General features: G+C 37.7%; 1 protein-coding gene across 1 annotated transcript; it reads right to left on the reverse strand.

Annotated features, from left to right (window-relative positions):
• Positions 1-5761: 5761 nt before the first annotated feature.
• On the reverse strand, positions 5762-9885 carry LOC105438987. Its single transcript, XM_030989937.1, has 3 exons — positions 8649-9885; positions 6932-8612; positions 5762-6509 (listed from the first exon to the last, which is right to left on the reverse strand). Exons 1-3 carry the CDS (start codon positions 9883-9885, stop codon positions 5762-5764), a joined length of 3666 nt encoding a protein of 1221 aa, XP_030845797.1.
• Between the last annotated feature and the right edge of the window lie 16413 nt (positions 9886-26298).

Here is a 26298-nt window from a genome sequence, read left to right on the forward strand (position 1 = left end):
TGACCTTACACATTGATTATGGGCACACAAAAACAATACCCGATAGTTCACTAGAGGACGCTATTAACCTAACTTATTTGCCATATTTTATGATTTTAGATGGTTTTTTATTGTGGGGATATCCCCACTTTGGAACATATCCCCACATCGTGGGTGTGGAATGGACAAATGTCCCAACAAAGAAGGATTTAAATACGCAAACACACACGCAAGCACACACACACACACACACACACACGCACATGCACACGCACATATTCATCAAATACACTGATGAGTAGGTCCTTAGTGGTCAAAAAGCCTTCGAGAATAAAAATTACTAAGAAGCAAAGAAAACTTATTCAGTCTTTCAAGTAGGTACGTTTTAGATAACCTTCTCAACCTAAAAAGAATTTTATGTTTTTTTATCATGCGGCAAACTGTTTCATTCTTTAATGCAGGAGATGTGGAAAGAAGACAGAGTGACATTTGTTCTTGCAAATGGCTGATGAATAAGACACCTTTGACGTGTATTATAACTACGAATTTGCGAGTTCTGATGGAACTACAAACACTGCTTTTTAGTGGATCCCCCCATTTCCTCAGAAATTAAGAATTTCTTGTAATAATTTTATTTTGTGAACAGTGTATTTGTAGAGTTAACATAAACAAATAATTATGTATGAACAAAATGTAATATCTTTGTTTATCTTTTTGTTGGAAATTAAATAAATATGAATTAAATTGAATAAAGGGGAGGTGGATTTTATAGGACGTTTGCGAAAGCAAGTAATCGAGATGTACGAGGAAATAGGGCGTCTTATAAACAGTGCCTGTAAGAGCCATCAATATACAGAGTTTGGCCAACTTGGGTTCACTGGGTCACAACATGGCATATATTCTTTTATTTTGTGCTTGCCAAACAAAGCAGTAGTCGCCATCACTGGCGTACTGGTGGGGGGGGGGGGGGGCGTTCACTAAGAGTTACCACTTACCGTTCACTAAGAGTAGTAAACGGTACAATGAATCGTCTTCTTTCTCTAATAATTTAATGAAACGGTAAAGCTTCCGCGCTTCGGGGGGGGGGGGGGGGTAATTGAATTCAGACTAGGATTAAGAGTCGAGAACGGTACAACGAATCGTCTTCCTTCTTTAATAATTTTATGAAGTGTCAAAGAGGGGGGGGGGGGGGGAGGGGACTGAATTCAGACAAGAACACGATACAACGAATTGTCTTCTTTCACTAATAATTTAATGAATCGTGATAGCTTCCGCGCTTCGCGCTGGATGGGCGAAAATGAATTCAGACAAGGACTAAGAGTAATATTTCATTGAAACGTCAAAGATTTCGCCCTTCGCGCGAGATGGGCGAAAATGAATTCAGACAAGGATTAAGAGTAATATTTTAATGAAACGTCAGAGTTTCCGCCCTTCGCGCGAGATGGGCGAAAATGAATTCAGACAAGGATTAAGAGTAATAATTTAATGAAATGTGAAAGCTTCCGCGCTTCGCGAATTTATTTCCGTCAATTTATTTCCATGCAATGGATTTGGGTTCATATATACGGCCGTAACGTGAATCTATATAGATTCGCCGAGAACAGCTTTTTCGCGCTGGAAGTGTCTCGGGCGCTGTATTCTGACCATGTTTCTTACTGATTATCTTGTCATGTGATCGAAGAAAAATATATTGCTTTTAGGGTGGGTCCACTTATTTTGAAGGGGGAGGGACACAATGTGGGTATGATGGTCGGAGGGGGGGGGGGAACGAAATCCCTTGGTGTAAATAAATCCATGTATGATATTTTCTATTTCGACCAAGGCATATATATATATATATATATTTAATTTTCATATTTCATATTACTGGGGTTATTCGATGGAAAAAAAAACAGTGCTATGGTTCAGAAGTAAAGTCTCGTACCCAGAAGGTTCCAGGTCCCTGGTTCCAAACCGACGCGCTTGTCATTTCGGATTAGGCACCGTGTTTCACGGTCTTTCAGATTGGCTATGATTTTTTTAATAAAACAAAGCAGCAAAATAGAAATACAATAAAATACATATAGCTTGTATCAAGTGTTCATTCCTGTCATAATGTACATTTTAAAGTTTGAATTACGGGGTCACTTTGGAAAAAAAAGGTGCTCTTTGTTTGAAAGAGCTAGAAATTTCACGAAAAGGGGTTTATTTTAGGGGTATTCGCGAATTCGATTTGTTTTTATTATCAAGAGAATGCGATGGGCGTAGAGAGTGGGCTTGCCAGAGCCATCTATACACAAAGTTTTGCCAACTTTGTTTCACTGGGTCACAACATGGCGTATATTCTTTTGTTTTGTGCTTGTCCAACAAAGCAGTAGTGGCCATCTTGTGTCAAACTCGAGCCGGGTCTGCCAAACTATGTGTATAGATTACTCTGGTGCTCGCCAGAGCAATTGATTATTATAGTTTCAAGTAGTTTCAAGTAGTTTCATGATCTAAGCTCAATTAGAGCAATCGACTTTGGTAGATTTTGGTGGTTTACGTACGGGACAAAATAGCATAGATCTCATCGTACCGTACAACTTTGAAGAGCGCCAACTTAAACAAAATTTCGACATGAGTCTGAGTCTGAGATTGTCTGCTTTGTAACCTATCGAATTGTGACATCGATGATGATGTAAAATGTGAAAATGACGCTGATGGTGATACTTATTTGTGATGATGATGATGATCTTGTAGATGATGATGATGCTGCTGACGATGATGATGTTGACATCTTCATAAATTTAATGTGTATTTACAATATATTATTATTATCATCATCAGCAGCATAAACTTCCTCATCCATCACAACTACCAACATCATCATCATCATCATCATCATCATTATCATATTCATCATTATCATCATCATCATCCTCATCATTATTGCAATCAGCATCATCATCAGTATCACAATTATTTTCACATTTCACATCAAAATAATAAATAAATAAATAAATAAATAAATAAATATTTGCAGGTCAAAAAATTCAAGCTTGTGACTGACAACCTTGAGGCAAGCTTGCATGGTTTAGAAAAAAATTCATCTTGGGCAGCATTTCATATATTTTCCTGTAGCTTTTTCCTATGTTTCAGGTCGTTTTTCCTATTAAAGCATGTTGAGGGCCTTTTTCAAAGCTATAACGCAGTATATAAGTTCTGTATTATTATTATCATGTGTGTGTGTGTGTATATGACCATAAAATGATTCTCTGATTATACCTCATTAGCAAAGAATCGTAGGATTTGAGATAATAATAAAAGTGCGCATAAACTTTTAAACGAGCGGACGTGTCTTGACGGAGCTCTGTCTTTTGATTATACTTGCCAGTTATATGCACTATTTAGGATTCATTTTTGATTTTGTACTGTGCTGTTACATTTGGAATACCTGTGTCTTCGAATATTTCTGACGATCATTTTCCTGGATTGCAAAGTGGTTTGTTTTGCTCTAATTTGATCTTGCATTCATCGTGTGATTCACCGTTATCATTACTGGATTAGATCGAAATATTGTTGTTTATTTGCGGATTAAACACCACAACTTTAATACAGCACAGATTGAACCACTAAGAGGTCTTCAGCAAATGGACGCAGATAAGGTACGACTAATTCACATGTGCATTATTATTCTTATCTTGCCTACATTTTGAATTGATATCATACATTTCCAAGATGGCGGCGACCAGTGCAATTTTGGCGCCAACTGATTCTGAAAGGACTAATGATGATTTGGTGGGGATGATTACCTCCAACAATGTCTTCCTAAAAGCTATAAATGACATCGTCAAAAGCTCTTGTCAAAAGGAATTTGTATCCCTCCTAGACACAATTGAAAAGCTAGAAGGTCGTTTGCTTGAGCTTGAGTCATCCATTGTTGATAAAGACTTAAAGATCAATCACCTCACTCTGAAAGCTGAACAAAAATCATCACAGATCAGTGCCCTGATGCGGACCTGCAACGATCAAGAACAATACTCGCGAAGGAATCGTGTTCGCTTTTTCGGCGTTCCTGAGAATAAGAACGAAGATACTACGGCTATTGTGTGCAAGATCGCAGAGGAATTGGAATTCAGCTTCATCCTAGCGCAATTGACAGATCTCACCGAGTAGGAGTCCCAATCAAAGACCAAGCATCGGTCCGTGACCAAGAAACCTCCCACGATACCGGGAACGCGAAACCCAGTAGTCATGACAACGACAAGAAAATGCGCAAAAAGCGATCCCGTCCAATAATTGTCAAGTTTGTGTCGTACCAAGCTAGGAAATCGGTGTTAGTACAACGACGCAAGATGAAAGACACTGGTATATCGATCCATGAAGACCTCACTAAACACAACCAGCGTTTGCTTTATGAAACGAGGAATCATAGCAAAGTTCTCAAAACATGGACATCGGATGGACATGTCGTCGCACTCCTTCCTGCCACCGGTGGGAAGACAGTGACTAAGGGAATCAGAGACTTTGAGGACTTGAGAACACTTTGATATATATTTTTTTCTTTTTCTTTTTCAATCAATTTTATGAATAAATTTGTACCGACTCTTTTTTATGGTTAAATATCCATGCAGTAAATGTAATAAAGCAGTAAGGAAAAACCAAAAGGCCCTGTTATGTACTTCGTGTACAAAATGGGCACATATAGTATGTGAAGGAATTTCTAAATGCAAATACGATGATACGAATTAATCTTTTGAAAATTGGCAATGTACTGTATGTACTCTGAAACATTTTCCCTTTCGGGAACAAGAAGATATCTCTCCCGTAGAAACTTATCTTAGATATTCTCATCTTGCGAATATTATACATGATTCTACTTCGAATGAAGATAATAGATACAGTATACTTTGTGATTTTCCAAAGAAAAAGGGCATTAAATTAGCACACCTTAACATAAGAAGTTTAAGAAATAAAGTTACAGATGTAAAACAATTTCTAATGTCAAACCCCATAGACATTTTAGGACTATCCGAAACATGGTTGAATGAGGATTTTTCAAATCATATGATTTCTATCGATGGTTACAAAATTGAAAGAAATGACAGGGATGCCACTGGCGGTGGTGGTGTAGGATGTTACATTAACGAGAAATGTAATTACTTAAGAAGAACAGATCTTGAAACAAAGGAGCTAGAACTCATGTGGCTAGAAATCAAAAGAACAAGTAGTTGTTATGTACTCTTACTTAAGGTACACAGATGAATACTCAAGACAGATAATAGCACACGTTTGATACTCATGGTATAAGATTCCAAAGCAAGTTTATTGCGCAAGGCGCATGCGCAGCTTTACAATTGTGGGTCATCGTATGACGTCATCCATATATCGTCGCTGTTTTCACGAAGTGACGGTAGTGAAAAAAAATTGCATTCACTTTGCGTTACGATTTTCCTCACTACCGTCACTTCGTGAAAACAAGGACGATATAACATCTCTCCCCCCCTTAGTTTTAAAGCCCCTTCTTAAAATTATAAAACAGTAATTGTAAAAACAACAAATATCGTAGGTATGAAATGTTAGGTAATCCAAACTATGATTAAACAAATAAACAGTTTGCAAATCCACTTTTTCAACAAGTTGAGTATACTTTTGCTTGTACATTAACTTTATATTAAATAATTTCTATAAACTTAAAAATTAACCAAATGAGTAAAGGCATCAATTCCTTTTATTGACTATTATTTCAAATATATGAAACAAGTGAGATATGGTTTTATTGCTTAGAATTAAAACCTGATTAGCAGTTTGCATCAGTCCAAAATTATTCAAATCCATAGTAATTTGGTTTTCTTCGCTCTCGTCTAGGGTAATCCTTTCTACCGGCATCGCGATTGACGTCGCGGTTTTCGTCGAAGTCGTCTTCGCGAGCTTCGCGGATGTCTACTTGATCTTCGTGATAATCTTCGCGATCATTATTATCGTTATCAGAATTGATAACATCATCTTCATCGAGTGTAGGGACAACACCTTCGTTCGCGTAGTCTTGTTTCCGCGCGGTCGATGAGGAAACTCGACTTCGGAGTTGGTCAACATGACGCATCCATTTTAGTGTCGCACCGTCGACACTGACATTGACCACATATGATACTGGACCGGTACGGTCGGTTATTTTACCGGGTAACCATTGGTTGCCTCGAGCATAATTTCTCACAAGGACGTCGTCGTCTACATTGAATTCGCGAAGGGCGTGAGTAGTGTGAGCGATCTTTTGGGCGAACTGCTTTTTCTCTACGGTTGCGTTCACATCTGGCAGAACTGACGTAATGCGAGTACGCAGTTTACGATTCATTAGCAACTCTGCCGGTGATTGCTTTGTAGTAGCTTGCGGTGTTGTACGGTAACTTAACAGGAACCGCGATAACCTAGTGTGAAGGGGACCACTCATTTTTCGGAGGGCTCCTTTCACAGTTTGCACGGCTCTCTCCGCGAGCCCATTTGTAGCTGGGTGGTATGGCGCTCCTCTGATGTGATTTATTGCGTTCATCTTCATGAATTTGGCGAATTCATCACTGGTGAAACAGGGCCCATTATCGGAAACCAGCGTGTTGGGTAGGCCATGTGTTGCGAAAACTTCTCTTAATTTCTCTATTGTCGCTTCGCTTGTCGATTTCGTAGTGATGTGAACATCCATCCACTTCGAATACGCATCAATTCGTCGCTGTTTTCACGAAGTGACGGTAGTGAAAAAAAATTGCATTCACTTTGCGTTACGATTTTCCTCGCTACCGTCACTTCGTGAAAACAAGGACGAATTACTACGAGAAGCATTTTACCTTCTACCGGGCCTGCGTAATCTACATGAATTCGCGACCACGGCTTGCTGGGATATTCCCATTGATGTAGCGGTGCTTTCGATGGTTGTCGTTGGTGTGCTTGACATTTTTCACAAGATTTCACTTTTCGCTCCAAATCTTTGTCAATTTGCGGCCACCATACGCAACCTCGCGCACTTGTTTTCATTCGGACTATTCCGGGGTGAGCATCATGTAGCTCCTCCATCATCTGATCCCGGCATTTTGGGGGCAGCACCACGCGAGCTCCCCATAACAGTACTCCTTCATGTACACTCAACTCATCTTTACGATTCAGATACGGTCCGAACGCTTCGTCTTTCAATTCATGCGAAGAAACCCATCCATGCATGACGAAATTTCGAACGCGTGATAAGACTGGATCTTTATCGGTCATTATACGGACGCGTGAGGGCGTGATAGGTGTTTTCTCGAGGATGTCCATCAGTAGAACGATATCTCCTGGGACGGGAGGATCCCCGATTGTTGACTCTTGAGGTAGTCTGCTGAGTGCATCCGCGTTAGCATTTTCTTCTCCCGCCTTGTACGTTATGCGATATTCGTATGCTGCTAACGTAATCGCCCACCGTTGGACGCGCGGAGAAGCCATCTGCGGAATAGCTTTCTTTTCACCGAAGAGTCCAAGTAGCGGCTTATGGTCGGTTATTATGTCAAACTTCCGACCATATAGGTACTGGTGGAACCGCTTCACGCCGCAAACTACTGCTAATCCTTCTTTATCTAGTTGCGAATATCGGCGCTCCGCTGAGTTTAGGGTTCGCGACGCGAATCCGATCGGTTTTTCGGATCCATCCGAAAACTTATGTGCGAGAACAGCTCCGACGCCGTACGGACTAGCGTCGCAAGCTAGTATCAGCTGTTCTTTCGGATCGTAATGGGTCAATACCCTCGTTGATTGGAGTAGCTTTTTGGCTCTCGCGAACGCATCTCCTTGCTCCTTGCCCCACTGCCATTTTGTCTCCTTTCTCAACAATCGATGTAGAGGCTCCAATGTAGAAGCGAGGTCATGCATAAATTTCCCGTAATAATTCAGCAACCCGAGGAAAGACCTGAGCTCTTTCACGTTTGTTGGCTCTGGTGCCTTGGTGATTGCTTCCACCTTGTCCCCCGTCGGATGTAGACCCTTCGCCGTGATAGTATGGCCGAGGTAATCAACCTCGTCCTTGAGAAACGCACATTTCTCCTTCTTCAAGCGTAACCCTGCTTCGTGAAGAACGTCCAATACCCGCTTTAGGTTCTTTATGTGTTCTTCCGTTGACTCTCCTGTGATGAGCAGGTCATCTAAGTAAACTGCCACGCCTGGAATGCCAGCCAGCAACGATTCCATAGTCCGCTGGAACACTGAGGGCGCTGTCGATACGCCAAATGGCAGTCGCTTATAGCGGAAAAGTCCTCTGTGGGTATTGATGGTCACCAACTCCCTCGATTTCTCCGACAGGACCAATTGTTGATATGCGTGTGAGAGGTCCAGTTTTGAGAATTGCTTTCCGTTTGCGAGCCTTGCAAACAGCTCCTCTACTCGAGGTATAGGATAGGTGTCGGAACGAGCGGCTGAATTTATGGTTGTTTTGTAGTCGCCACAAACCCTGATTGATCCGTCTCCTTTTACTATAGGAACTATTGGAGCCGCCCAGTTCGAATATTGAACTGGTTCTATGATGTCATTCGCTAGTAGGCGATCCAGTTCCTCATCCAGCCTATTTCGCAGTGCGAACGGCACTGGTCGGGCCTTTAGGAATCTCGGTGAAGCTCCTTCGTCGATATCCAGGTCAACTTCCACACCTTTCAACTTCCCGAGTTCTGGTGCGAACAACTACTTGTAGTCTGCGATCAAACTCGAGACGTCATTTTCGACTTTGACCAAGTAGATTTCTCTCCAGTTCAACCTAATGACGTCTAGCCAATCTCGTCCCATGAGGTTTGGCCCACCCCCTCTCGCCACGATTAGACACACGCGTACCGTCTGGTTTTCATAGCAAACGGTGACTTCACATTCCCCAACAATATCGACTAAATGTTTGGTGTAAGTGCGTAGGCGGGTTGTTGAGTCATTGAGAATGGGTCTGTCCTTCTCACTCCAGTGTGAGAGCCATGTTTCTTCGTTTATTATGGTAACCGCTGAGCCAGTATCTACTTGAAAGTTAACTTCCTTTCCTTTCACAGAAAGTTTCGTCATGTACGGCGGAGGTTTTGCTTTATTCACGGAATGTTGAAACAACCCGTATGTTTCGCTTTCCTCCTCCTCCTCTTCTTCCTCTGCTATTTGATAGGTGCGGGACTTGTTGGAACTGGCCTGTTTCCGCTGCTGATGAGTGACTTTTCTTTTGTCCTTTTTCGTTTCCCTGGCTTTGCAAACCGCTACGTAGTGACCCTTTTTGCCGCAATGGAAACAGTCTCGATCTATCGCCGGACAGTCCGCGCCTTGTTTGTGGGGTCCTTCACCGCATCGACCACACCTAGAATGTTTCTCTGAAAACTGGCGTTGCGTTGGCATACGACGGCCACCAGCAAAATCGATTTTGTTTACCATGTCGCTTCTCTGATTTTGTTCTCGTAGATCCGCCGTATTTTTATCTGCCAACTCCATTGCCAAGGCGATGTCTTTTGCCTTCTCGAATGTTAATGTCGGCTCTGCCAATAATCGTCTCTGTATACGATCATCCGCCACCCCGCACACAATTCTATCTCTCAACATTTCATCCAAAATGGTGTCAAACTTACATTCGATTGCTACTCGTCGCAGCTCTGCAATATAAGTCGAAATTGATTCCTCCGGCTTTCTAGCACGACTGTTGAACTTGAACCTTTGAACAATCACCGAGGGCTTTGGATCCCGATGGTCAGTCATTAATTTAACAAGTTCTTGGAAGTCAACTTCCCCCGGCTTTCTTGGTGCTGTCAAACTTGACATCAACTTGTAGGTTGAAGCTCCACATACACTTAGTAAGATGGATCTTTTTCGTCCCCCATCCACGATGCTGTTGGCGTCGAAGTAGTGCCCCATACGTTCAATGTACTGGGACCAACTCCCTTCGTCCTCCCGAAATTCACCAATTGTTCCGAAAGTAGCCATTCCTGGGTATCAAAGCTTTACCAAAAAGTAGAATAAAACACAAAGTTTATCCTCGTCGCCAAAATAGCTGTTATGTACTCTTACTTAAGGTACACAGATGAATACTCAAGACAGATAATAGCACACGTTTGATACTCATGGTATAAGATTCCAAAGCAAGTTTATTGCGCAAGGCGCATGCGCAGCTTTACAATTGTGGGTCATCGTATGACGTCATCCATATATAACAGTAGTAGTTCGATTTTTGTTGGTATTTTATACAGGAAACCTTCCTGCCCAGGTACATTTTTACCGTCCTTGAAGGGAATATTGAGAAAGTAATGTCATTGTCAAATAATATTGTTTTGCTAGGTGATTTCAACTGTAATATGAGAAATGATAATACATTGTCTAAAAATGTTAAGGATATTTGTCGTATTTGTCAGCTTAATCAATTAATTAATGAGCCTACACGAGTTACACCTCATAGTAGTACACTCATTGATTTAATACTTACCTCGAATTCTATTGCTAACTTGAGGTCCGGTGTAATGCCCATTGGTTTTAGTGACCACTGTTTAATATTTTTAGTCGTAAAAGGCAAAAATCCAATGCTTCATTCGAAAATATGTAAATTTAGATATTTTAGGAACTTTAACGAAAATGAATTTCAAGAGGACTTGAGAAATCAAAATTGGGCTGAGTTTAATGAAGAAAATGTTGGAGTTGATAAAATGTGGTCTAATATCAAATCGGTGTTCACAATACTAAGTGATAAACATGCACCTTTTATTTCTGTCAGAAGAAAACGTAATGGAGTGCCTTGGATTACAGACGAATATATTACTTTGGCACGTGACCGTGATTACTATAAGAAAAGGTATAAAAAGACAAAATGTGATTGTTGCTGGGAAAAGTTCAAGTTTTATAGAAACAAAGCAAATAACCTAAACAAAAATCTTGAAAGAGCATATTATAAAAATGAGTTCTCAGAATGCGGAAATGATTTGAGCAAAAATTGGAAGGTTTTAAAAAAACTCTTGGCTTCAAGGCAAAAGGAGGTAAGCAACACAATCCTAATTGATGATGAAATAATAACTGACAAATTAAAGGTGGCAAGTTTATTGAATGAAACTTTTAATAATGTGAGTTCAAATCTACAAACTGGTACATGTTCTAGCATTGTAGATGATAATTTCAATTCTTTACAACGTTATCTCAAACCAATTTTTCTTTCGAATTTCAAGAAATCAAATCAGAATTTGTTAGAAATGAACTACGCAATATTGATTGTAAAAAGGCTTTAGGAATGGATGGTCTACATCCCAAGTTACTCAAATTATCTGCAGATATCATTGCAAAACCACTGACCATATTATTTAACCAATCATTAAAAACTTCACGATTTCCATTCGATTTCAAGATTGCAAAAATCACTCCGATACACAAAGGAGGAACGTTTAGTGTGGATAATTTCAGGCCCATTTCAATACTGCCCTCTTTGTCAAAAATTCTAGAGAAAGCCGTACATAAACAATTGTATTCTTACCTTAACCAAAATAATCTATTATCAGAACGTCAGTCTGGATTTAGACCGCTTCATTCCATAACCACATGTCTCACAGAAATTACTGATTACCTTCTTGATAATATGAACTCAGGTCAGATTACTGGAACAATATTTTACGATCTTAGGAAAGCGTTTGACGTTATTCCACATAAAATAATACTTGATAAACTAATTTTTTATGGCATGAGTAACAAGGTGTGTGAATGGTTTAAATCTTACTTAATTGGTAGACAACAATGTGTTACTATAGATAATCATTGTAGCGAGTATTTAACTGTTAAATCCGGGGTGCCACAAGGGTCAATTCTGGGCCCCTTGATTTTTTGTTTGTATATTAATGATATCAATAATTTAACATTTTATAATAATTCCAAAATATCACTTTATGCTGACGATACTGTCATTTTTAATAATTCTAATGTTTTTTCTGAAGTTCAAGAAAATTTACAGAATGACTTTGATTTAATATGTAAATGGTTTGATATAAATAAGATGTATATACACCCTCAGAAAACTATGGTGATGTCATTTGGATCAAAAAGAAAGTTGGAGAACAATCGTCTCTCAATGAAATTAAATGGTACAAATTTACAGTGTGTCGAAACAATGAAATACCTAGGAGTTATACTTGATTCACAACTTATGTGGTCTGAACATATAAAATATATAAGTACTAAGATTTCTCGTTCTATTGGATGTATTCGTCGTATAAAACGCCTAATACCCCATAAAACTCTTGTAAACCTCTATTTTGCATTAATTTTACCACATATCTACTATTGTTGTACTGCTTGGGGAAACTGCTCAAAGACAAATTTATCGAAACTGCAAAAGTTACAAAATAGATTTGCGAGATTGATTTTAAATAAGGATTACGACACACCACAATGTACACTTCTTACGACTTTAAATTGGCAATCGGTCGAACAAAGATTAAAATATCACTACTGTTTATTAGCTTTTAAAATTATAAATGTCATGGCCCCAACTTATTTAAAATCACTTATAAATTATAGCACCTTCAACTACTGTACCCGCTATTCCTTAAATGCTCTACTTGACATCCCATACCCCAAAACCGATTTCAAAAAAAGATCATGCTCATATAAAGCAAGCACCCTATTTAATAAACTTCCTTCCTCAATCCAATCAACCAAATCAATTCAAATATTTAAGCGCGGATGCCAATTGGCAAAGCATTTATTATAGTCGAATCTCCGTTCTTATTTCCCTCTACCAGTATAATTATTTTTCTTATGTTATATATGTTTGTACTCTATATTATGTCAAATAATTATGTCAATGTTTAGTTTTGATGAATGTTATATTTTGTATATAATCCTTGTATTTTTGTATATCGCACATTTGTTATGTTAGAGGGCGTACTTGGAAAGCAGTTTTGTTAAACTGAATGTACCTACCCTCTATTTTAAATAAAACTTGAATAAATAAATAAATCAAAGTCATCATTATAAAATAAGAAAATTGTCACGGTATCACTGTCATCAACATTATCCACATCATCATCATCCTGCCCATCGTTCGTGTCGGCAATATAAATTTTATCTCCAATATCATCATTTACGTAATTATTATATTAAATAAAACGTTGCAATAGTACCACTGTCGTCATCACTATCAATGTTTCTATCTTTATCATCATCATCGTTATCATCATTATCATCATCATCATCATCATCATCATCATCTTCATCTTCATCATCGTCATTCGCCTCCGTTCACATCAGAAGTATAGGTAATTAACTATAATACATCACTATCATCATCGTCATCATCGTTATCATCATCATCATCATCATCTTCATCATTGTCATCGTCTTCATCATCATCGTCATTTGCCTCCGTCCACATCAGAAGTATAGGTAATTAATTATAATACATCACTATAATCATCGTCAACATCACCACTGCCATTTACAATTTGTTTTATTCATTCCTTTTATTTTTATAAACGTAACATCAGACCATAAACAATGCATAAGGATTGGATAAAGTTTGTAGTCTGTTAGTCAAATCCTTTTTTATTATGATAATTCAAACCTCACAGTATTCATGAAGACTTATGTTTTACAAACTGAACTTTCGCCATTTGCTTCTAGGCAGTATCATTAACAGTGTCAACACAACTGTTTTGAATTTGATATGAATTACCGTTATTCGTCTTCCTAACATAATTATATGAATACTTATTTCATTCCTTATAGTGTTTACATGTATCCAAAATAAATATTCACGTAACATATAAATTCAGTTTTCCTTTAAAAGACAATTTACTCGTTTGATTAGAACTTAACTTTATTTATTTTCTTTTAAAAAAAATCGAGAATGAAAAGAATGAAATGAATGAGAATTGAATTAAATCAAATTGAATCTTAAGGAACTTAAGGAAATACTATACACTGAGTTATTGCGTTTTCGTTGAGCTTAGGTTAACGTTGATCCATTTATTTAAAAAAAAACTTTGTAAGCTTTAGGAGTTCGGGATTACCCGGTCATGTACAATAGTGCTCCTCTTTGGCTTCTCTCAATTATAATTTGTTTATTTTTATAATATTCATCAACATATTATACAGAAACTGTACTGTTCAATCTTGGCCAACAATATTGTCCATGGGATACCACAATAAAGTCTCCTGACCATTGACGTAAACATCTTATTCTTTCTCAACACTATACGAATGTCATTTCTCCAAGAACTTGAGTTAGAGAATGAAATAATTATACAGGGATGGTACCCTACCCAAATAGATGTACATGACTGTATCCAAAACAGAATAGAAAAACAAGTATTTTTCATTTCACCTTGTGTACAAGGCCTACTTTGAAAGACGATGGAGTTACATGTTTACAAGGTCATCATGTGATGGTCTCCACCTCTACATGTATTAAACATACAGTGGAATGATTTAGTTTCATCTTTTTTACACGACAGCGAAGTTCCATCAAAGCAGCTATATTGCAAAATTATTATTATTATTATTATTATTATCAGTTGGAATACTTATTACTTGTTCTTTCCATTAAACATTGCTTCATAGCCATAAACATATTTATATTTCCAGTTTCAAGTTATTTCCACTCATAAAAGAGATAAGCACAATAAAAGCATATAATTGAAAAAAACAAATTATGAAAATATACACATGAATATATTTATTTATTTTTACGTGTACATAAGATGATAAGTGAGACAAGGACAGATAATTAAATTCAGAGTGGAGGAGCCGACAGAGGCCAAATACCTGTCAAGGGCTTTCTTTTTGTGGTCTTGCTTAATTAAAAATATTATCCTAAACATTAGTAATTGAACAAGAATAAGAAGGAATTAGGTAATTATTATTATGACGGTTCACAGCATGTGATTAAATATATTTATTTCAGAAAATCAGTCAATAGTACTTTGATTTTCTCTTGACTGAAGACAGGTTTGATATTGACTCTATCAATGTCTACTAAAAATGCTTCTTCAGTTGTAACAATCTTGAGCCAACTATACCAACGGCTTCATTTCTCAGTATCATACTAAAATATTCTCTAATGATATCATCTCAAAGGCCTAAATACGAGGTATATAAACAATAACAATTATCAAATCTACGTCCATAAATCTACTATAGTATTCCGGTTCCACGTAAGCTCTCTATACTAGGTAAAGTAAAATAAAGAGATCAACATGCCATAATGAAACATATTTTTTTGCAGCAAGCGATGCCGTTTCCAACATAAGAGTGCAAGCATGTTATGTTATTGCAATGTATCATACAGTATGCAATTGCTTAAAGTGTACATGCAGCATTTATACTTTAAGAACTTGTTTATTGTATGGTATATTGCAATAATATATGTTAAAAGATGCATAGGCCAATTTTTTAAATATGTTAATTACATTTAATTTTCACCTTCATTAGTTATGTATTATTACTATTATTATAATTCTTAATTAATCATTTAAATTATTATGCTAATTTCATATAATACAGATCTGATATTATATGTACGTAATATACATAGCCTACGTAATATATATTGTAAAGATAGGTATACAGATAAGTGATCAGATGAAAGTAGAACAGTGGGAGGAGAAAAGACAACAAAGACAGCATCTAGTTACGGCTTCAAAAGCACAGCCACAAATGACTTTTGTCTGCAGCAACTGCAACAGGACCTGCCTCTCTAGGATTAGATTGTTCAGTCACAGCATGAGCTGCACACCAAGAAACTAATTAGTACAACTAGCACAATATTCTATTGTCTTTCGAGACAGAAAGTTGCCAAGAATATATATACATATATATATATATATATATATTAGAATATATCATGTATAATTTATTTCAAGAGAATAATTGAAAGTCATAATACATCACGTTAGGAGAAAAAAAATGTTCAATCTTTTATAATTGTGTATTCGCTTGATCCTGGACTGCTATCATTTATGAACGGCATGGTGTGGTGGTTAGTTTAAATATATAGAGTCTATCAGAAGTACATAAAGCAATCTCTCCTGATGGGAACTCGCGGAGAACGTACCAGTGTGTTTCAGGCTTCTCAATCTTGTGATCAGAGATAAGAGTCTTGACGTATTTCAGCTCGCTGGTGTACTCATCGATACTAACCAACCCATTATCCTGCTTGACCCAAGCGATCAAGATTGAATTATTCTTAGTCACAGCAGCGTATGGGTGAATGTTTAATTTCTCTACCTTGTGTTTTACTTTGCCATCTTTGTCAATTATTCTTAATATTTTACCACGTTCGATGATCAATAAGTCATTATAACTTGTGATCTGACGAGGTACATACCCATCGCATGGTATTTCCCTGATCGCCTTCCCACCTGCTGGTGGAAACATCTGGATCTTCGGGGCTTTCCAGTAGCCGACATAGATCAGATTATTATTGTCTACAGTGAGACTACCAAACCCACCTTCATCAAAACTCAGAGTATCAAACGTTACATCCAACTTCTCATACTCATGTGTGTATAATGTTATGACATTGTTGTAATTCATTAGGACAGACCGACCATCAGACAGATATCCTACATCACCGATTCCGACATCCTTGAGCACTGTCCTCTGCAGCTGACCATCAGCAGAGAAGATATCGATTCCTCCTGTGCCGTATCCCACTGCCATACTACCATCGGGTATAACAGCTATGTTATTCATGTGGCCTTTCTCTGAGAGTTCTACATCACATACCGACACACATTTCACTACCTTAACCTCACCAATGTTCAACTGATTACGTTGATTGTTAGGTATGAGCAATATACATGTAACGACAATAAGACAGATTAGGAATCCTACTCTACCGATTCGGACAGCTGTCTTCTGCAGCTGACCAAATTTCAACTGACATTTTGGTGTGCATATCAGTTGCTCTGCACGGTCAGCTACATCCGTAGCAAGCTTCTTCTCTGGATCATCCCTGTCTAGTACATTCTTCAGCTCACCAGACAATGTATCACGAATAACAATGGTATTTTCTTCTAATGGAGCCTTTATGCTATTACCCGCTAACACACTCGCACTCTCAATACTTGCGATCAACCTCTCATCAAGATCTTGCATCTCATCCAATCTTTTACACAAATTTTCTTCCTGAGTGTCCAACTGCTTGTTGATTTCAGCCTTTCTGCAGGCAATGTGATCGGTGACACGCTTCTTCTGAGTCTTGATGCAGGTCACGTGATACTTGATGGTTGTAACTTTCGTTTTACCTCGGGCTTGTAGAGATTCAATGTTTGTCTTGGTAGAAGCATTGTATTTCTTAGCATCTTGAACTGTGTGGCCTTTCTTGTCATGGTACAACATTCGACATCTCAAGCAGATGAACTTTTTACAGGTGACACACACATCAGTACAGATGCATTTTTGTTTATCTGCTTTGTGTTCCTGGCAGTAAACCTCTTTTTCGAGGACCACCCTTCCTTCTCTGACGTCTTCTACTCTCACAACTCTATGCTTGACTTGAGACGGCCATTTGTTGTGATTCTCAAGGCATGTGTTACACATGTTCTTAACACACTCACAACATAAATGTATAGCTCTCGAGTTTGAGTCACACATTTCACACACTTGTTGGCTATTTCTCATATCATCAATGAGAGACTTAAGAGGAACATTAGTATTGAGATTCGAGACATTGCCACACTTTACAGATGTTTCGCTTCGACAGATGGGACATGTTAGAAAAGTATGTGAAGAACTTTTAAGAATATCATTAAGGCATTTCTTACAGAAAGTATGTGTACACGATAACTGCTTCGGGTCACTTAGCAGCTCAAAACAAATGGGGCACTGCAAATTGCGTGAAACTTTGCGTTCAAATTCCGACATTGTGATTCTCCTATCTCACTATGCACTGATATGATACATAATCCAAAAACAATAGTACATCAATTGAGAAATTTTACCCGTTAACTAGCGTTAATGCACATCCCCATAGGTTTAATACATATATCACCAGTTCCAGTGGGCAATGGCTTTATTAAGGTTGACTAAACTTCTTCAGTCATCATAACTTTAATCATGTTAATGATCAGAAAAACCAGAATTAAATCATTGAAATAGGACGGGGGATGTTCTTGTTAAGGTTTTCAGTCCACGGTCCTATCGGCAGCCATATGGCTATGGCTATAATATGCTTAAGTCAGTTAGTGTAATAAGATGAGTGTTTACAGTCGTGTATATTCTCCTTCCTGCCATCGACCACCACATGCTATCTGCTGCAGATCAAGAAAGAGTCAGGAGGCAGTCTGAAGATAAATGAAGATTATCACATTTCTTCTGATTCGTACTCCTGAAATGAATGAATAATGATACAAATTAATAATTGGGCCTTATATACCCAGGGTACGACATCATGGTCCACTGGCGTACTGGTGGGGGTGCTTGGGGGGGGGGGGGGGGCTCCAGCCCCCCCTCAATAAAATTGAATCATGACTTTTTTCACAAGTGATGTATATGTTCGTGATATCACATGATTTTCAACGAAATGTTAGTTTCTCCATTAATTCTTGCAAAAAGCCAGGAAGAGCTTATGTTTTTTATAGTCACTAAGGGCCTTATAGTGGCCACTAACAGTAACACTGGTAAAAAAATCCTTTCCAGAAGCTTTGTGCAAAGCACTGCCGGGAGATAACATGCTACCTACAACTCGGATCCCTTTAAAGTAGAGAGATCATCTTTCCGAAAACGTCTTCACAACATTTCCTAAGCAGTCTTTTTGGCAAATTGACAACTGACTATGATGTCAAAGAGGAGGTCCCTCTCTTCGTTTTTCATGTCATGTTTATGTAATGTGCCAAGCATCCTCTTAATGAATTTATTCAAGTACAATTACCTGCTACAGTCATAGAATAATCATGCAATACTTTTGTTTAATGTGATAATCAGTTGATGGTTGATTTAAAGATTTATACACCGTTATCATGACTGTGTATATCGTACACCATAATCTGACAGTAACTTACATAAACCATGTAAATTCTTTCGTTGGACTCGAATGCATGTTGTCCACCTACAAGATTCCTTTTTGCTGTTAATATTTCGGATCTGGAATACAAGGGAGACATGTTAGTAACATTGAGACCAATCTATATTCATGATAACACGGCAGGAATTCTTTCAGAATATTATGTGGAAAGGTGGGTGTGGTTATTTACCCGACTGCTAAGAAAGCATACATGATTGTTAGTAAGCAACCAGACGGCCGACGGCTTTAGGTCCTCTCCGAGGGACCTGGTAATGAGGATTAGTGCCTTACCAAAGGGCACTAGCACATCAACTTGGTTTCGAACCCGAGTCACCGGATTATGAGACCACTGTTCTACCGATTCAGCTATCCCGCCTCCTCTTATAAATCAGACTCAACTATAGTCATAATAGTATAGTAGACGTTCCGTCATGATTATTACACTCGAAGATTGTCAATTTAATAAAATATCGATCAGTTGGCAACATATATTCATGGCTATGATAACTTTGAAAGACAATCTTACCAAATCTCTTTGAAATTCTAATAATCGAAGCAAGTGTCATTCCAAAATGGTTTGGACAAGGCTGAACGCTTCGATTTTCAGAAGCTAAAGAAACAAATCGTGTCGCTGTTGATAGAAGTCTCAGTGTGAAATAACGAACAAGTTAATAGTTCCTGGTTTGAGTAAAGCCTATCCTACATAGGAATGAAACAATGACAGGAAGCCAGTTGGGTTCAAGCTAGGTACGAACGGTACACGTCAGGAATCAAATCGGTGACTCATGGTTGACACAATTCTGACGATATTCCAACATGTAGGATACCTTACTATGAGTATGACATAACCTTTATTCGCTCCCCTAAACATGGACAGTTTTCAAAGGGAAGTTTCCTTAAAGCCACAAATGCAATCACGAAGTGCTACGAATGCCATACGAACGATTTTCAGACCATTTCGTAAGATCTTCTTAAGAAGGCCGTACGAAATCAGCGTTCGAAGACCGTTCGTAATGCCTAGGTCACATTTGCTCTACGGCTAGGATACGGCGGCCGTACGCCCCCAAAACCGAGAGATACTTTCAGCGGGTGGCCTTAGGGTCACCCTAGGGCGTATCCCTATCTTTACAGGCCGTACGTATCGCCGTAGGATTATAACGCGGAGTTATAACTCTTTTTATTTCTAGGTTCGCCGGAGCAATTACACACACCGTAGCCATGCCGTAGAGCGGTTCCACGGCGACCAAACTTTAAGCGTACGGTGGCCTTGCGTTTGAAATGCGGCTGCCCTAGTGTCTCATGAATTAAAATCGACTTTTGCCAAACCCACACAAATTGCGGCGGCTGCATGAATTCCACGGGCGCCCTAGTGCAGTCTTAAGGCGACCGTGCGTCATAACTTCAAAGGCATTATGCCTAGGTCACATTTGATTGTCCCAATCAACAGGTCTTGTCTCTACCAAAAGCCACGAGAGAATTACACGGTTTCACATGCTCGTACGCGCTCTCACAATCGCGTGATATGCGTTTCGTGTGCAAAAGAGAGCGCATTCGGAAAAGGGTTGTCTAGAGGCGCCAAATTCTTAACAATGTAAACAAACGTATTGTTGCGTTACATTGACCAGCAAAACCAAACAAAGATTTGATGTTGATATTTATCACAAATTCTAACCTTTTTTCTAATGTAGACCTACCTATATATAAACACGGGAAAGTTAGTAGAGTATGCACGTAGATCGGCAAAGCGACAATTCGTGTAATACAACAATAAACCAATTCATGGATAGCCTGCAAACCCGTATGACGTCACGTGTCAAACGTCAAATGAGACATATGTCGCAATTTTTACAATCGATAGGCATATATTCAAGTAGTGCACTCAAGGTAAATTGGTGTGCAAATATCTTTCTGTGCTTAATCTTTTTTTCGGTCATCAACTTTCACATTTTCACCTTTTATCATCTGACTTTATGAAATGGAAAAAAAATGTTCAGAAGATCAATCTTATCTCCAGCTAGACAAAACATATGTATTCTGACCGAGCAACCAGGGGGGCGTTTCACAAAACTTGTCATCAGTGACAAATTACAGTTTTTGTTTTAAGCTACTGAAATCCTTGCTTCTGATTGGTTATCAGCAGATTTGTAACTGATATTTGTAATTTGTCATTGAAAAAAGGCTTTGTAAAACGGGTTCGAAATGTGACAAACTGGGAAGGAATTCAACAATTTGGCAGAAATACTTACTGAAATTTTTGTTTTATTTTCATTTAGTATTGACGGGTAGTTTCTAACGTCTTTAAGATGCTTTATTGAACTGAGCGAATCGAATTCTCGGTCAAGCTCCACTATCAGCTAACCCGGGGAATTTTTGACTCTCCGTAGGTGTGTTTGTTAGTGTAGCTGGGCTAGCAGGCAGCTGTAGATGACTGCAGTGCCGTGCAAAATACACAACTTCAGGAAATTTTGCAGTGCGGTGCTCTACCTCTTTTCAGAAATTAAGTTTCTTTTTTCCCGACATACATTTACTGTTAGACAAACGGTAATATTAGATAGCTTAGACAGAAACCGAGATGTGATTGGTCCATGTGATGTCAATTGCGAATATCCAAATTGTTATATTTCCTGGCCGGTCACCGTTTTCAGTGTTATAAGAAATACCAGCTGGTGAAATGAATATATTTTTAATCAATGCATGTCGCCCAATTACACCATTACCGAGGGTCATTTTTTTCATGAATTTTTTTTCCCCTTGAAATTTTTTTTTTCCAATTTGTTTTTCTTCCCCAAAAATGCTTTTTTGGGTAAATTTTTTTTTTTGCCCCCAAAAAGCTTTTTTGGGCAAGATTTTTTTTCCCAATTTTTTTTTAATAATAACTTTTTTTTTAAAGGTTTTTTTCTTTTCTTGAAACATCTCGAAATATTTTTTTCAGTCAATCCTTTTTTTTGCACTTCTCTTTCTAAAATTTTGATTGTCCCCGAAAAAAAAATGAAAACATTTTCGGGCAAAACAAAATATGGACCCCCCCCCTAAAAAAAAAAAGTCAAACCAAGGCTATCTAATATAACAGTTATTGACTGTAGTTGTAGCCTACATCGTAGGTACTGAACGTGTGTATTTGTTTGACTAGTTAAGAGTCGGAAATATAGAGCATTTGTACGCTCCCTGATAATTCGTACTTATAAAATGTGGTTTTGATGATCATACACTCGCTCAGGTTTATAATCTTCCTGTTTGGCAGGAAATAACCTTATGAACTATCGATTTGTGAGCGGAGGGAAACCGGGATGGGGGTGAAAGGTGGGGAGAGGACGTCCCACAACAGGACCTGCCAGAGTCATTTATTAGGATAGTGTGGCGAACCTGGTTCGAGTTGGGCACACTATAGCGAGTACTGCTTTATTAGGCAAGTACAGAACAATAGAATATACGCCATGTTGTGACCTAGTGATACAAAGTCGGCAAAATTCTGTGTATAAATGGATCTGGGACCAACAAAAATGCCCCTTTACAAATGGTCTTCCTAGCAACAACAAAAGTACTACCCCGGCAATTAAATAAGTCCCCATCCTAGGGAGAAATACGTTCCTTCATTTTCTGATGCTACCTTTGATAATATACTTGACACAAGTAGCTCTCATTAATAGATAGTGGAGGCATTATTGTGCTTTGTTAATCCATTGCAGCCCCCCCCCTCCCCCAACGTTACCCGAGCCACATATGGTGAATCATTATTCTAGCCTGTCTAGTAGGTCAAATAATCGTTATGTATGGGAAAGTCCAAAATTATGTCCCATACCAAGGAAAATGTAATAATGGAAACATGAACATGAACTTGTATGATGTCAATAGAAGTGTTAATCAATTTGATATTTTGTCTGGACTAAGGTCAAGTACGGTGATCGGCTTGACATATTTTGGTGGATTACGTATGTAAAAAAAGGTAGGACTGGCTAGCATAGATCTCAACGTACCATACAAATTTGAAGAGCGCCATCTGAAACAAAACGTCGGCATATTTAAACTTGTTTAGTAAATCTGAGATGGTCCGTGTAGCCTATCAAATTGTAACATTGATGATGATGTGACATGTGAAAATGACGCTGATGATCATGTGAAATGTGAAACTGATGCTGATGGTGATACTAATGATGATGATGATGTTGTTGATGATGATGATGCTGCTGCTGATAATGAAGGTGATTTAATACATTTAATTTGTATTTACAATATATTATTATCAGTAGCAGCAGCAGCATAATCTTCCTCACCCATAACAACTACAAACAACATCATCATCATCATCATTATTGCAATCATCTTGTCATCACTACTACCAATACCGTCAACATCATCAGCATGTCCATCGTCTATGCCATCACTATCATCCTCTATTTAATCCCCGACCTCGTCATCTACGTCATCATTATAAAATAAGAAAATTGTCTCGTTTTCACTGTCATCAACATTATTCACATCATCATCATCCTGCCCATCGTTCGTGTCGGCAATATCAATTTTATCACCAACATCATCATTTACGTCATTATTATATTAAATAAATCGTTGCCATAGTACCACTGTCGTCATCACTATCAATGTTTCTATCTTTATTATCATCATCATCGTTATCATCATCATCTTCATCATTGTCATCGTCTTCATCATCATCGTCATCTTCATCATTGTCATCGTCTTCATCATCATCGTCATCTTCATCATCATCGTCATCCTCATCATTGTCATCGTCTTCATCATCATCGTCATCTTCATCATTGTCATCGTCTTCATCATCATCATCATCTTCATCATTGTCATCGTCTTTATCATCATCATCATCTTCATCATTGTCATCGTCTTCATCATCATCATCATCTTCATCTTCATTATTATCTTCATCATTGTCATCGTCTTCATCATCATCATCATCATCTTCATCATTGTCATCGTCTTCATCATTGTCATCGTCTTCATCATCATCATCATCTTCATCATTGTCATCATCTTCATCATTGTCATCGTCTTCATCATCATCATCATCTTCATCATTGTCATCGTCTTCATCATCATCATCATCTTCATCATTGTCATCGTCTTCATCATCATCATCATCTTCATCTTCATCATTGTCATCGTCTTCATCATCATCGTCATTCGCCTCCATTCACATCAGAAATATAGGTAATTAATCATACTACATCACTATCCTCATCGTCAACATCACCACTGCCATTCACGATTTGTTTTCTTCATTCCTTTGATTTTTATTAACGTAACATCAGACCATAAACAATGCATAAGGATTGGATAAAGTTTGTAGTCTGTTAGTCAAATCCTTTTTTATTATGATAATTCAAAACTTCATGGTATACATAAAGACTTATGTTTTACATATAGGGTTTCCTCCATTTTCTTCTAGGCAGTATCTTTAACAGTGTTAACACAACTTTTTTGAATTTGATATGAATTACCGTAATTCGTCTTCCTTACATAATTATATGAATACTTATTTCATTCCTTATAGTGTTTACATGTATCCACAAGAAATATTCACGTACCATATAAATTCAGTTTTCCTTTAAAAGACAATTTACTCGTTTGACTAACTTAACTTAATTTCTTTTCTTTTTCTTAAAATCGAGAATGAAATGAATGAAATGAATGAGAATTGAATTGAATTAAATTGAATCTTAAGGAACTTAAGGAAATACTATACACCGAGTTATTGCGTTTTCGTTGAGCTTAGGTTAACGTTGATCCATTTATTTCAAAACAAACTTTGTAAGCTTTAGGAGTTCGGGATTACCCGGTCATGTACAATAGTGCTCTTCTTTGGCTTCTCTCAATTATAATTTGTTTATTTGTATAATATTCATCAACATATTATACAGAAACTGTACTGTTCAATCTTGGCCAACAACATTGTCCATGGGATACCACAATAAAGTCTCCTGACCATTGACGTATACATCTTATACTTTCTCAACACTAAACGAATGTCATTTCTCCAAGAACTTGAGTTACAGAATGAAATAATTATACAGGGATGGTACCCTACCCAAATAGATGAACATGACTGTATCCAACACAGAATAGAAAAACAAGTATTTTCCATTTCACCTTGTGTATAAGGCCTACTTTGAGAGATGCCGGAGTTACGTGTTTACAAGTCCATCACATGATGGTCTCCACCTATACATGTATTAAACATACAGTGGAATGATTATATAGCTTCATCTTTTTACACGACAGCGAATTCCATCAAAGCAGGTAAATATTATCAGTTTGAATTACTAATTATAATGACTACTTTTTTCATCAAACATTCCTTCATAGTTATATACATATCTAAGTTTCCAGCTTCCAGTTTACTTGCACTTATAACAAACAGACAACAACAATACACGAATATACTTGGAAATACAAATTATAAACATATACAAATATGTATGTACATTTAATTATACGAGTACTTAAGCCAATAAGTGAGAAAATGAATTAAAATGAATAGCTAAATTCAGAGTGGAGGAGCCGACAGAGGCTAAAGACCTCTCGAGGGCTAGCTTCATGCAGACTTGCTTTAATAATTCAAAATATTATTCTTAAATGGCCAATGGCTTCATTCTCTTGATCATATTATACCATAATCTTTAATGACATATTAATGGTTTCAAAAAGTACGAGGTGAATACACAATAACAATTATCAAAACCCCGTCCATAAATCTCCTAGTATTCGGGTTCAGCGTAAGCTTCTATATACAACGTTTCATTAAAATGAAGAGATACGCATGCCATAATTAAATAAGACAGTTTTGATTTAAACAGTGCCATTTCCAACAGAAGAAAACAAGCATACACAGTGCGTCCAAGAAAAAGCAAAGCCGAGAATTATCGATATTTCATCATAACTGAATCACAATTATAATTAATAAATGACACATATTTGTAAAGCTTAGACCCTCTTCTTTCATTTAATGCAACTCATATGAAACATATTTCACGCATGAGTAATTACAAATAATTTGAAGAAAGGGAACCAAAAAGTCATTTGGCGAACAATATCTGACTTCCAAAGAGAAAATCACATTTCTAGAAAATCAATTTTTTGCCCTTTCATAGACACCTCAATCAGGAAAATGAGCCAGGAATATCAAAGTCATTTTTGACACGAACATCAGGAAGGTGAAAACCAAAGAAAGGTTTTAATATGGTAGGTAACAGTTTTTATCGCGGTTATTTCCGTAAACCCTATGACATCTGAAGTCACGAAATGTTTATTTCGAGAACTCACGCGATACACAAGGTGATAAATAAGGTGTTACAGCCTGTTCTACTTGAATTGACTAGATTCAATTCCAT

Source organism: Strongylocentrotus purpuratus, unplaced genomic scaffold (genome assembly GCF_000002235.5).
Source record: "Strongylocentrotus purpuratus isolate Spur 01 unplaced genomic scaffold, Spur_5.0 spur5_scaffold_19, whole genome shotgun sequence".
NCBI lineage: Eukaryota > Metazoa > Echinodermata > Echinoidea > Camarodonta > Strongylocentrotidae > Strongylocentrotus > Strongylocentrotus purpuratus.